Below are 13914 nucleotides of genomic sequence, written 5' to 3'. Positions count from 1 at the left end.
AAAGGGAAAATTGAGCACGTGATTTTTACAGGTAGAACGTAATCTGGTAAAAGTATCGGACCCGTTATCCAGAAATTACAGAAAGGCCTTCGCTCATAGACTCCATTTAATCCAAATAATCCACATTATTAAAAATTATTAAATTTGTCTCTGTAATAATAAAACAGTACCTTGTACGTGATCCCAACTAAGATATAGTTAATCCTTATTGGAGGCAAAATAATCCTGTTGGGTTTGTTTAATGTTTACATGATTTTCTAGTAGACTTTTAAAGTTTGAAGATCCAAATTGTAGAGAGACGCGTTATCCAGAATGTCCCGAGCTTTCTGGATAACAGGTCTTATACCCGTATCAGCAAATATATAATAAAAACCAACCAAAACAATGAAAATTAATTGCACAGTAAGATTGTGTCAAAATCCAAGTTACACCAGTGCAGTGATTGTTTTATAGGGGGACATAAATGCATTTGACCACTACACAAAGCTGAAAATGTCTTAAAATCACTCAAATATAATTAAACATTTTGATAAGTCTTACGGCTGTTCCACTGGAAACTGGACCTGATGAAGGTCAGGAGTGTGGCCAAGCATTTGAAGGCTCAGAAAGTGATGAGTGCAACATACATGTCTCCTTTTGTCCTGGATCCCTGTGGTAATGACGTAGGTCTAGAAATTCAAGTGCTGGTACAGCGTTTTTTTCCTGTAAGTCTAGTGTATTTCCTCACAGAAGAAACCTTGAAACCTCCCATGACTTTAATGGAATGAGACACTGCTTATATAGGTGAATTTCACATTAAAATTTTCTGTACTTGCAGTGTTGGGTGGTTTGGAGGTGGCATGGGCAATTTTGGGCTTTCTCTAATGGCGTGGATATACACTGGGGAGATACTGCCCGGGTTAACACCTGACTTTAAAGGAGTGGTTCACTTTTAAGTTAACTTTTTAATGTTATAAAATGGCTGCCTGTTTTGATAGTTTCTGAATTATTTGCTCTTCACAAATGGTGGCCACTGATCCCATCTAAAAACTAATACTCTATAAGGCTACAAATTTATTGCCATGGCTACTTTTTATTCATCTTTCTATTCAGGCCTTCTCCTATTCTCTTATTTAAACCCATGCGTGGTTGCTAGGGTAATTTGGAGCCAAGCAACCAGAACTGGAGAGCTGCTGAATAAAAAGCTTAACTAAAAACCAAAAAGGCCTCAGAATATCACTCTTTAAATCATACTAAAAGTTAATTTAAAGGTAAATAGCCTTCTAATAGTAGAATCTCTTTTACATACCCGTCAAACAGCAAGCAAGATTAATGATCTTTCAATAGCCGGAACAGAAATATAGCCGTCTGGTTAAAAAGCGGGACATTTATAGAGGCACATCTGCCACTTGCTTTATTGTGGAAGAGATCTGTATCTGGAAATTCGAATAGTGGGGCAAACTGTAAGCCTGAGGGTAAGGCCACACGGTATTTTGGGGAGACGCCTTCCCTCACTCTGCTCCAGCTAAAATGAAAAAAAAAAACGTCGCTAATCACATGCAGCGGTTGGTTTCCCGAAGTTGCCTCACAAGGAAACTATGGGCGACTTCGGAAAACTAATCGCCGCGTGTGATTAGCACCGGCGGTTTTTCATTTTAGCTGGCGCAGAGTTAGGGAAGGCGTTTGGGGATAATGGTCGCCGCAAAGACGAGGCGATTAGTCGCCAGGCGAATCTCCCCAAAATGCCCAGTGTGGCCCTACCCTGATGGTTTGGAGCAGGCTTTTATGTATCACAGAAAGTTTCCTTATGCATTATTTTCTTCTAACTTTTAAAATTGCATTTTAGAGTTAATTTGTTCTGTACCAAAAAAAGTTAAAAGCTACATTAGGTCTTTGCACGTCATATTTTTTTTAAACAGTTGTTTAAACACATCAATTTCAAGAGGAAAAAGTTGCATAATAGACTTTTTTTGGTATGACATTTTAAAATTCTTTGGCCCTGGAACATGCGGTATGGCCTCCACTACTGCCGAGAGCTGTTTTTTATTACCTTGAAATCCCTGCAATCCAAGTAAAGATGGATGAGATACAGGAGGGCTGAGAGGGCATACAAGGTCACTCTTTTCAGAACACAAAACCCTTCACTATTTTACCTAATTTGCTTTTAGTTTAGAAAGAATTCAGAAATTCCCTGGAGGTAGACTTTAAAGAGAGAGTTCACCATTAACGTTTACTCTGTTACAGATGGGACTTTTTTTTACTTTTAATTTCTTTATGTTTTTGTTTATTAGCATTCCTATTCCTGCTGCTTTCCAGGCTGCCACTGAAATGCTGTCTGGTTGTCAAGCAACTGAGGACTCCATTTTATTTTTAAACAAATATTTTCATTTGTGTACTTTATCTTCAGTATCTGTACTATTCATATTCTATCCTGACTTCTAAACTTGGCTTTTTGCTGAGGTAATTAAATTCCAAGCCTGAGGGCTGCAGAAAATCAAGTGAATAAATAAACACTAAACTGACTTTATTTCAAGGTGAATAATGAGACCATTTATTTCGATAGAAAATAAAATTATTTTATACAGTCGAACCTCCAGTGTGATTTTTTTTTTTTTTCAGGGGACCAGAAACAAATTATGTAGAATCCGGGGGAAAATGGAAAACCAGGGAAATACATTTATAAATCAAGGCATGTAAAATTGAGGATTCTCTTTAGCAAATAAATAAAAATCTCATGCTCATTTTCAGGCAGTACTGCAACGACTATTAAATATTTAATGGTTGCTCCAACCCCCCCTTTTTTATTTATTTATTTTTTTACAAAAAATAAAGTTGTGCAAAGGTCTGAGTCACGTGCGGGTTGAGAGCTCTTCTCACCCCCCCCCCCGCGACCTTCCAAATGCCGACTTCCGGGTTGATCTTTTATAAACGCGCACTTCTCACCCGCCCCTTTTGTGATGTCATTGCCGGGTCGGCACGGGTCTATAAAAGGAACCCAGAAGTGGGCCTTGGGAGGGAAAAGCCTGACCCGCACATCACTAGGATGCGCGGGTTCACTCACTTCTAACCTGCCTGATCACAACCCTAAACTACCTGACCCTTTCCCCTCGCTGAGGTCACTGGATTGGGCGGGAATTGGTGGGAGATGACTTTGTGGGTTGTGTGGCAAGAGTGAAAAACTTTTGGCCTGACCTCGACCTGCTCGGAAAGCAAAGTGACGTCCCAAGCCTGGGAAACCTGCACATAGTAGCTAATTAGCTTACGTCTCTAAATAGCATCTCCTCACCTATACATTGCTGTGGGTGCAATACGAGTCTAGCTGAACATCATTGATACTGACAAACTCAAATGCACTAACATTACTGAAATACAATACATTACCTTTGTTCATTTAGGACTTTCTCTGTGTGCAGTGGTGGGAAACTGTCATTTTCCAGTAAATTTAGGGACATCGGCTTTCCAAAATTAGAATAGGAAGTGACCGACCGCCGTAAAAGACTTTCAACTCTTTAAAGAGTAGTTATCGAGATAATGAAGGTTTTATATAAGCTTCTTCATACTGAAATAAGGCATCTTCTAAATATGATCAATATGGTTTTCTCCTCCTTTTCTCAATTTCCGCGTTTTCGTTTGCTCTGCTCTGTTTTGTTTAGTTTGGCCCTGTTCTTCCCTCCACTGCATTCTGCACACATACCTGGGAATCACTGTTTATAATTAATGACAATATTGCCAAGATATTCAGTGTAATAATAGTTATTTTGTGCCACAATGCTTAATTGGTTTCCAAGTAATTCAGAAGCCTGGAGTCTCTCATCCACATTACCCATTTGCCCCTTGAAATGAATGTTGGTGGCGCAGGTTCTTGCTGATTGATATTTAGAAATCATAGATGAAAAATTGCACATTATCCCATTTTCCTGCTTTACCTATCCGTACATTTCTTGTTTGTATAGAGACATAATTCTGGGTGAACATGTTGCCTACCCTTAGATACTTTTGCAACTGTAGCTGATACACCTATGGGATCCGTTATCTGGAAACCCGTTATCCAGAAAACTGAATTTTGGAAAGGCTGTCTCCCATAAACTCAATTTTATCCACTTTTTAAGAATGATTACCTTTTTCGTGTTCTAATAAAACAGTACCTTGTACAGTTATGGGATCTGTTGTCCAGAATGCATGGGACCTGGGGTTTTCTGGATAATGGGTCTTTCTGTAATTTGGATCAGAAAGACTGTTTATTATTACAGAAAAAAGGGAAACATTTTTTAAAAATTGGATTATTTGGATAAAATTGAGTTTATGGGACGGCCTTTCCGTAATTTGAAGCTTTCCGGATAACTAGTTATCTGGAAAACCCCAGGTCACCAGCATTCTGAATAACAGGTCCCATACCTGTATATGCAATCTTATGTTCTAATGGGGGGGGTCTGAAACAACACTGCTGATGCGTTGCCCATCTTACTCATGGGCATAATGGGTGCCAAAATTTTGGCTCCAGCTCCGCACAATACCTCGCGCTAAAGCTGCACACAGCTAGAGCATCTCCCCCAAAAAAAGCTTTGTAATTTTTTTATTTTTGCGTAATGGAATAAAATCCAATTCTAAACAATGTTGGAATTAACAAAATTAAATGATTTGTTATTTGTAAATATAACTGCAATTGAAAGCATTGCTGTCTGTCTCCGAAAAACTGCCTCCTCTTCCTGGCTGGGAGGAGTGTTAATCTCTGGTACATTGTTTCTGTAGTCTGGGATGCCAAGAAGACTCAGGGAAAAACTTCCTTCAATCACAGTTGTATTTACTAATAACCTAAAAATCATTAAACATTTCTAATTAATATACGTTTCTTTATGCAAAGGGGAACAACATTCTCTCTTGGTGGGCATCCCCTTTAAATTTTTCGTGAACACAGGATTACGAGATCTACTCACACCCTCTGTTTTAAATTTTACATTTTTTTTTGCCAGAAAATCATGTGTATGGTTTAACACATTGGTTTACCCTCTGTAAAATCTATAGTACTGACATAAAAGTACCTTTGTGCCAACACCATATATTTTACAGTTCTAGGTTTCTCTTTGATGGCTCATGACCAAAAGTAGCAAGGCACAGATCAAAGACCCTTGGTATGGAAATGATGAATGCTGGGGTTCCAAACATGTTCGATCAATGTCTACCTTAACACTGGGGGTTATTTACTAAACTCTGAATGCAAAAATCACGAAAAATTCATGTTTTTTTTATATAAAATCTGACTTTTAAAAAATCACGAATTTTTCGGAATTTATCGAACCCTGAAGATGGAAAAGTCCTAATCAGAAAATCCGGCATCTCAGACCTGTCGAGGTTTAATATGTCAATGGGAGTAGTCACAATGATTTTTTGATGTGGGCTGGGTTTCGGGCAATTCCCCAGAGTTTTCGGGTGAAAATCGGATGAAAAAGTCCAAATAATTTGTGAAAATCAGATATTTTTCCCAGCAAAGCACATTTTTGGGAAAATGGAATAATTATAAAAATATATAAAAATAAAAATCCAGAGCAGATTTGATTGGAGTTTGTAGTAGAAAATAGACATAAATTTGGACTTTGATAAATAACCTCCTTTATGTTCCACCCGCTGTCAAGTCTATGGCACAGTATAAGTACGGACACGCTGATTTCATAGATCCTGCAGTCGCAGGTTTTATCATTGATGTAGGAAAAGGAAATAAGAAAGGAAAAATATGTTGTGAGATATGTAGGCACTATATAAATTAAGCCTAGTAATGGGATTATAATGTTTTCAATATGCTGAGACTTGCAGAGGGAAATGGATTTTTAAGTGTTGGTGGGAATTTAAGGGCCAAATTCTTAGGGCATAGAGACACAAGAAGATTCGGGGAGATTTAGTCGCCTGGTGACTTATCACTCCTTCAGGTGTCTAATCTACCCGAACTGCCTGCTAGAATCTAAATCGCTGGTGGGATTGCACTCTGAGCGCATCGTTTTCTGAAGTATCGTCGTCAGGCAACTGCGGGAGACTTCGGAAAACAAAGCGCTCAAAGTGCCATCCCGCTGGCAATTTAGATTCTAGCCGGCAGGAAGGCAGTATGGGGAGATTAGTCGCCCGAAGGAGAAGCAATTTGTCGCTGAGCGACTAATCTCCCGAAATAGCAGCGTGTCTCTGTCCTTAGAAAGGGAGGAACCTGCGCTTAACCACTTCTCCCCGAAGAATTTACTGTATTGATTATTTTAAAGGAGAAGGAAAGGCTAAAATTAAGTAAGCTTTATCAGAAAGGTCTATATAAATACACCAGTAAACCCTCAAAGTAATGCTGCTCTGAGTCTTCTGTCAAAAGAAACCCCACATTTCTTTCCTTCTATTGTGTACACATGGGCGTCTGTATCAGACTTCCTGTTTTTAGCATAACCCTCCAGAGCAGGGCTTGGGCATGCTCAATTTGCTCCTTCTTCCCCCTCCCTGTTGTAATCTGAGTCCAGAGCTATGAGTGAGCAGGGAAACTCAGACAGGAAGTGATGTCACACCAAGAAAATATGGCAGCTGCTATCCTAAACAAACCAAGAGAGCCTCTAGAGCTGTTTACTTCCGGTATGGTAAAGCATTCTACAGAATAAATAGCGTTAACTTGCACTCTTGTGGCTAATCTATTGGCAATAAACTTTGCTAAAATAAATTTGCTAGCTTTCCTTATCCTTTAAAATGTCAGTAACCCCAAACTGAATGCAGCCTAAAAACGTTGCTGGTATGTTAGCCCTTCTCACTGACTGAACCTCAGGTGAAGCAGGGAATTCGTAATCATAGAAAAATGAATTTTCATGTTTCCGTGACTATATGCTTTAAATTCCCTGCTGAGTTAGAGCTGCCATGGTGTGTTTTTAATTTCCTTCCCATCTATTACATTTCAACACTTGAACGCACAGGGATCTGGTGTCTTCAATAAAACAAGCAGGGCGGCTGAATGGTTTGCTCACGGAGGAAATATGAAATAAAACAGGCTTGTGATGATAAATCTAGAATAAGGTCATTGTGGCCATTGCTCATCTTATAACAGTCAAGCATTAGATGAGCTGCAGGCTTTATAGTGGGGCTATGTATTTCAGTTTAATCAGCTAAATAAATATTTAATGCAGGGGTAGGTATTCAGCATCTCAAATATTGCTCAACGACAGCATTTTTTAACATTACATTTGTTTTTCCAGCCCGTTGTTTGTAACATGGAAGACTGGACGGGATAAGAGACTGCGTGGCTGCATAGGAACCTTTTCTGCCATGAACTTGCATTCTGGCCTCAGGGAGTACACACTTACCAGGTAACAACTGATTTAGGCTTAATGAAACATTGAAAGTTACATTTTAGTATGTTATAGAATGGCCAAATCTAAGCAACTTTTCAATTGGTCTGAATTTTATCAATTTATATTTTTTTATTATTATTATTATTTGTCAAATGTGGGTCTTTGGCCCCATCTAAAAACAAATGCTCTGTAAGGCTACAAATGCATTGTTGTTACTTTTTATTACTTGTCTTTCTGTTTAGGCCCTCTCCAATTCTTATCCCAGTCTCTTATTCGAATCAAGGCATGGTTCCTAGAGTAATTTGGACTCTAGCAACAAGATTGCTGAAATTGCAGACTAGAGAGCTGCTGAATAAAAAGCTAAATAACTAAAAAACCACAAATAATAAAAAATGAAAACCAATTGCAAATTGTCTCAGAATATATCTCTATATCATACTAAAAGTTGACACAACCCCTTTTACCCTTTCTCTTCCCGTGTCATGGGTCTGTTTTGCACGCAGACACTTGGTGCGGCATAATTAAAAGAGAAACCATAGAATCTATATTGCTGGCACAGCAGTACTTTTATTCAGGCTCCCTTGGTTCTCTAGCATGTAAAGGGTTCATGCACTGAGTTTTATTGTTTTCTTAGGTGATACTAGAGAGAACCTATAAACTGATTGGAATCAAACACAGCATTGTCTTGTTAAAGCCCTTGTTTTGGCCATTGGGATCAGTTTCATTCTCTGCGGCTGTTCCTTGTATAGAAGAATCTATGTGAGCTCACTTGTTGAAAATCTCAATATGATATTAATCCAGTCAATGGGAATGCCACACTTTTTTAAAGGAGAAGCAAACCCTAAAGTTAAAAAACCCTACCCTACACAGACCCCCCCCCCAGGCTAGCTACTACCCGACGCAAATGCCCCTAAGTCTTTACTTACCCTCTGTGCAGTTTCTGTCCGGTTGAGGTCACGGGCGCAATCTTCTCTTCGGGAAGTGCCGTATCAGCGCATGCGCAGTTGGAGCAGTTTTCTGTTTTGCTTAAGCGCCGCTCTCATTCCGAAAATTACCGAAGTGGTTGAAGATTGCACCTGTGAAATACACTGGACAGAATCTGCACAGAGGGCTACGTAAAGACTTAGGCACATTTTCCAGGGGTAACACTTAGGCTGGGGGGGAGGAGGAAGGAGGGGGGTCAATGTTCGGTACGGGGTTGTGCCATTTTGGCGCCGGAGTTATGATGCTCTGGGGGCGGAGTCATGGAGTTTTACCAGGAAGGGACTGTAGCCCTTGTATTAGGTGAGAAGGGGAGAGGCGCGGATCTGAGGCAGGCCATAGGGATTACAAATTTACTGGCTAATACAATGTCGCTAAATTAGTAATACTGGTCCCAGCCATTACCCTAACTGTGGGTAATGGCTAAAGTGACTTAATTTATGGCAACAGTATGAAAATATAAATGGAATACAGTTAAAAACTAGGATTAAAAGGTTGGAGGCATGTCATAATTGATTAAGAATAAATTCTTATAATACACAACAGCAGTGAATATCCTGTAAATGTAACTCTCTAACTCAGGGGTGCCCAGACTTTGTTACACTGGGATCTACTATTGGTGCCTGGCCCCCATCAGGAGCTCTACCTTGGTAAAGCGCAGCAATTCTTTTTGACCACACCATTTTTTTGGCCACACCTCCTAATTACCATGTTCATTTTACAAAATTTGGGTGGTTATGAAAGTTTAAATACACTCCCTTCCCCTCCGTGCATGTTGCTCAGGCCTCCCTTCTCCTCCATGCTGCTTGTTCCTCCCTCCGTTCTGTGTCCGTGCTTGTTGCTCAGCCCTCCCTTCCCCATCATGCTTGTTGCTCAGCCTACCCTTCCCCTCCCGTGCTTGTTGCTCAGCCCTCCCTTCTGTGTCTGTGCTTGTTGCTCAGCCCTCCCTTCTGTGCTTGTTGCTCAGCCCTCCCTTCTGTGTCCGTGCTTGTTGCTCAGCCCTCCCTTCCCCTTCATGCTTGTTGCTCAGCCCTCCCTTCCCCTCCCTTCTGTATCCGTGCTTGTTGCTCAGCCCTCCCTTCCCCTTCATGCTTGTTGCTCAGCCCTCCCTTCTGTATCCGTGCTTGTTGCTCAGCCCTCCCTTCCCCTTCATGCTTGTTGCTCAGCCCTCCCTTCTGTATCCGTGCTTGTTGCACAGCCCTCCCTTCCCCATCATGCTTGTTGCTCAGCCCTCCCTTCCCCTCCCGTGCTTGTTGCTCAGCCCTCCCTTTTGTGTCCGTGCTTGTTGCTCAGCCCTCCCTTCTGTGTCTGTGCTTGCCTCTGCTCTGTGCCATCCCTGCCCTCCCTTCTCCTCTGCTCTCTGCCAGACCCGCCCTGCCTTCTTCTCTCCCCTCAGCCTGCCCCACCCTCTCTGGCTCACTTCTGATGCTGGGGCACCTGGTCACGGTCTACCAAGGAACTTGACGGGGATATACTGGTCGACCAGTACCGGACACCCCTGCTCTAACTGGTTCTAAGTGATCTCATTAGTTCTAATTGGTGCTCACATATAATTTGTCACATGACTCACCAAAACATGTGTATTCTAAAATAATGAATGCCTTGTTGTAAATCACAAGGATATTAGAAATGGCTTGGAAATTCCATGACCTGCATTGTATGGTCACAGGTCTCCTTAGTGACTTACAATATCCTTATTTTACTGTAGGGTCTCCATTATTCCCTATGTGAAGAAACAGAACAGAGCTCTTAATGCAGAGGTGTCTCATATAAACGTTAGACAGGGAGCATACATGTATGAAGTAAAGTGTATAGATAAGGGTATATAACTGGTGACCATGAAGTGAAAGCATAAAAATGACTGATAATATCTTATATGTGTGATAATAAGCACAGAGTCAATGCGTCACCGAGCTTCAGTGGTAATGGCTGTAAAGCTGTGACATTACATTTTCAAGCTGGTGTAACATTTGTGTCTTTTCTCTGTCATCTGATTGCTGTAGGAAAGCTGACTTGGCAGAATGCTGGGCAAAGAAAGTAAATAGTCATATGAGTATTTGATTCAGCTGATTAGATTTCAGCTATAGTTTGCTCTTCCCTTGCCCAGTTGAGCTCTCGTAGTTTCTCTAGAAGTGAGTGAACTGCACAGGCCCACATGTCTGTCTAGTGGTAAGATGGCCGTCTCCAAGCCTGGTTTTGGTGTAATACTATACAGGCTGACTGGTCAGCAAGCAAAATGGCCATATTTGAGGTTGGCCCAAGTGTTAACAAGTAGCATTTGTATGTTGTATATGGGACCTGTTATCTGGAATGCTGGGGACCTGGGATAGATAATGGATCTTTCCATAGTTTGGATCTTCATTGTTATCCCACTACTGGTTTATTTTTATAAAGGAGTAGAGCACAGAGCCAAGCAGTACCTGCTAACTAGATGCCCAAACTGTAATTTGTCTTCACTGGGGCAAATGTGCAGCATAGTACAGGTATCCACAAAGCTCTGAAATACGGGAAGACCATTGTTATCCACTATTTAACCTGTGACATATAGCCTTTTTTCAATTTCCTCCATTGCTACACAGCAGCTTGTTTATATAAACAATAGTAGTGTTTCTGAAGCAAACAGATCAGTTTTACCAGTGCAGGGTAACACTTTTCAATACTTTAAAACACTTTAATTTTTTCATGTAACTGTTCCTTTAAAGGAGCTGTTAACCTTTAAATTAACTTTTAGTATGATGTAAATAGTGATATTCGGAGATAATTTGCAATTGGTTTGTATTTTTTATTACTTGTGGTTTTTGAGTTTCGTTTTTTATTCAGCAGCTCTTCAGTTTGCAGTTTTAGCAATCTGGTTACTAGAGACCAAATAACCCTAGCAACCATGCATTGATTCGAATATGAATAGGAGAGGGCCTGAATAGAAAGATGAGTAATAAAAAGTTAAATAATAAATCTGTAGCCTTACAGAACATTTGTTTTTATTTAGATGAGGTCAAAGCTGGAAAGAGTCAGAAGAAGAAGAAAGCAAATAATTAAAGAACTAAAATAAAAATAATGAAGACCAAATGAAAAGTTGTTGTCTAGAATTTGTCATTCTATAATATGCCTAAAGTTAACTTGATTGTGAATCACCCTTTTAAGCACATTGATTGGACAGATTTAGTGAGTACTTTTAGCTACTGTACTACCTTTAGGGTTAGTGGGTTTAGGCAAAAAACAGTGGCTGCTTTTGCTTGTACATAGCTGCCATATTGTCCCTGGCATGCCTTGCAATAGTCACTGTTTAGCAAGAAAATATGGACACGCTGTATGAAAATAGCTTGGTAAATATTAGGGGCGCACCAAATCCACAGTATTAGGATTCTGACAAATCAGTCAAATAGCCAGTCAAATACTGAACCGAACCCTTATTGGCATATGACAATTAGGGAAACGAGGGGGAAAGAGAACCGCATGCACATGTTAAAACATTTTTTACTTCCTTGTTTGTGAGATGAAAAGTTGTGATTTTTTGGGGGGGGGGGGTTGTGTTTCCGGGCACTTGTATTCATCAGAATCCTGTTGAAGAAGGCTGAATCCTAGATTTAATGCATCCCTGTTTATGGTGGTGTGAATCCAGGCCAAATCCTTGTGCCTGGCCAAACCGAATCCTAATTTGCATATGTAAATTAGGGTGGGTAGGGAAATCATGTGACTTTCCATCACAAAATAATTTTTTCCACTTTTTCCTTGCCTGCCCCTATTTGCATATGCAAATTAGGATTGTTTGGTTTTCAGCCAAAATCTTTCACCAAGGATTCAGGGATTCGGCCGAATCCCAAATAGTGGGTTCGGTGCATCCCCCTATCCCTAATAAATATAACTCTGCAAGGTTTGTGTATAAAGAGAACAGAGCTTTAGGACAGTGTCAGGATTTCTTCACACACAGACCCATGTCTTTTATAAACCTTCCTTTCTAGTTTCATGCCTTTGCCTTAAAGGAGAATATAATTTCAAGGGCAAGTCAAGCCCAAAATAAAAATTTGCCTTATAAAAGAACCTAATTCTAAGCAACTTTCCAATATGCATTTATTAAAAAATGTTGCCATTTGCTGTAAAAACAATTGCTATGGAAAGCCGCTTAACTCCCAGTTGTTATATTTTAAATAATGTTGCAAAAGTCTGTTCCCCAGTAAAGACAGGTCTAATTTCCATACGATATTCGGTGCGTGTATTGTGGGAAAAGAGACGACTGATATCGGCAGAAGACTTGGATATCGGGCTGGACGGAAAATATTGACCGGGTGCCTTTGACACCCAAACATTGGCCATTGTTAGTGCTGAATCATCGGATAACAGTAGAATTCTATTGTTTCTACCTGTATATCTGACCATTGAAACGAATGATCTTTCTTGTTACGTTTATGACCACCTTTACATTATATCAACAATCTGAGCCACCACAAGGGACAGACAAACACTGCTTTCAATAGCAATACATATATAAATAACTTTAAAACCATATAGAAAGTGTATTGAATACATATTATAAAGTTTATTAGAATGAGGTTGTCTTTTATTGGGCAAAAAAATTATTTTGTTGGGGCGACTATGCCTTTAAGCAAGTTTGTTCCTATAGATGCACATGTGAACCTAAGATTGTGGGTCTTGTTGGATTCTTTGCATGTCTCTTCTAAAAATGGCTGCACAGGGGATCGTCAGCAGTAACATGAATGAGGGAGCGTAGAATGGCTGGAAATGAGGAATGAGGTGGGAGTGTTGGAGTCAGTCCCGGGGGGCAGTATATTTTTAGAAATGTGCACTAACTGTATCAGTGTAACTGTAGAATCTGCCCTTTCTGATTCGGCCTGGTTGATATTACTGTATATGTAGTGCTATGTTGTAACCAGAGAGAATAGGGAGCTGAATAGACTGCGGATCTGTATAGAAATACCTGTGGCAGAAAACAAATACATGGGACTTGCCTGTCGTTTTCCTCCTTTACTTTAAGCACTGAGTGCTGTAACATTAGACAAGGGTTATTAGAGCTCATACATATTCATGTCTGCCAGTGAATTTATTCCAGACACCGCGCTCCTACATCGGCAAACCTAACACATTTGCCTGGAGGCAACTCGTCTGTTCACCATTTAATGTATATAAACTATAGATTTCATAGCAGGCAAACCTCACACCTCTGTCGTTAAATTCAAAGTTTGTTTCCTGACACTTTCCATGAATCCAGTTAACCATTTGCATGCATGCCATAGTCCCTTCCTCCATGCTTTCCCCCTTAAAACAGGGATGGTGTACCTTTAAGACACACACACACATTCTCTCTCTCTCTCTCTCTCTCTCTCTCTCTCTGCATTGCAGAAAGGCCATCTCCCACAGACTATTAAATCCTGTTAATCCAAATTTTAGAAAATAGTTTCCCTTTTCTCTGTACAGGTATAGGATATGGAAACCCATTATCCAGAAAGTTCCAAATTACAGAAAGGCCATCTCCCATAGACTCCATTTTATCTAAATAAGCCACTTTTTTTTTTTTTTAAATGATTTCCTTCTGGATAACAGGTCTCATACTTGTAATAATAAAACAGTAGCTTGTACTTAATCCAAACTAAGATATAATTAATCCATATTTGAAGCAGACCCAGCCTATTGGGGTTGT

General features: G+C 40.1%; 1 protein-coding gene across 3 annotated transcripts in view; it reads left to right on the top strand.

Annotated features, from left to right (window-relative positions):
• The window catches only part of ammecr1.L (Alport syndrome, mental retardation, midface hypoplasia and elliptocytosis chromosomal region gene 1 L homeolog), a 91561-nt gene that overhangs the window by 60383 nt on the left and 17264 nt on the right, over positions 1-13914 (top strand). For 2 of the 3 annotated variants that reach the window (XM_018228936.2, NM_001092713.1), the window contains 1 exon segment: positions 7185-7295. The exons of the other annotated variant lie outside the window; for it this stretch is intronic. In XM_018228936.2, coding sequence (XP_018084425.1) covers positions 7185-7295 — 111 coding nt within the window. 3 annotated transcript variants of the gene reach the window in all.

Source organism: Xenopus laevis, chromosome 8L, assembly GCF_017654675.1.
Source record: "Xenopus laevis strain J_2021 chromosome 8L, Xenopus_laevis_v10.1, whole genome shotgun sequence".
NCBI lineage: Eukaryota > Metazoa > Chordata > Amphibia > Anura > Pipidae > Xenopus > Xenopus laevis.
The sequence above is the reverse complement of the archived record's forward strand: the minus strand, read 5'-3'. Positions and strand labels throughout refer to the sequence as shown.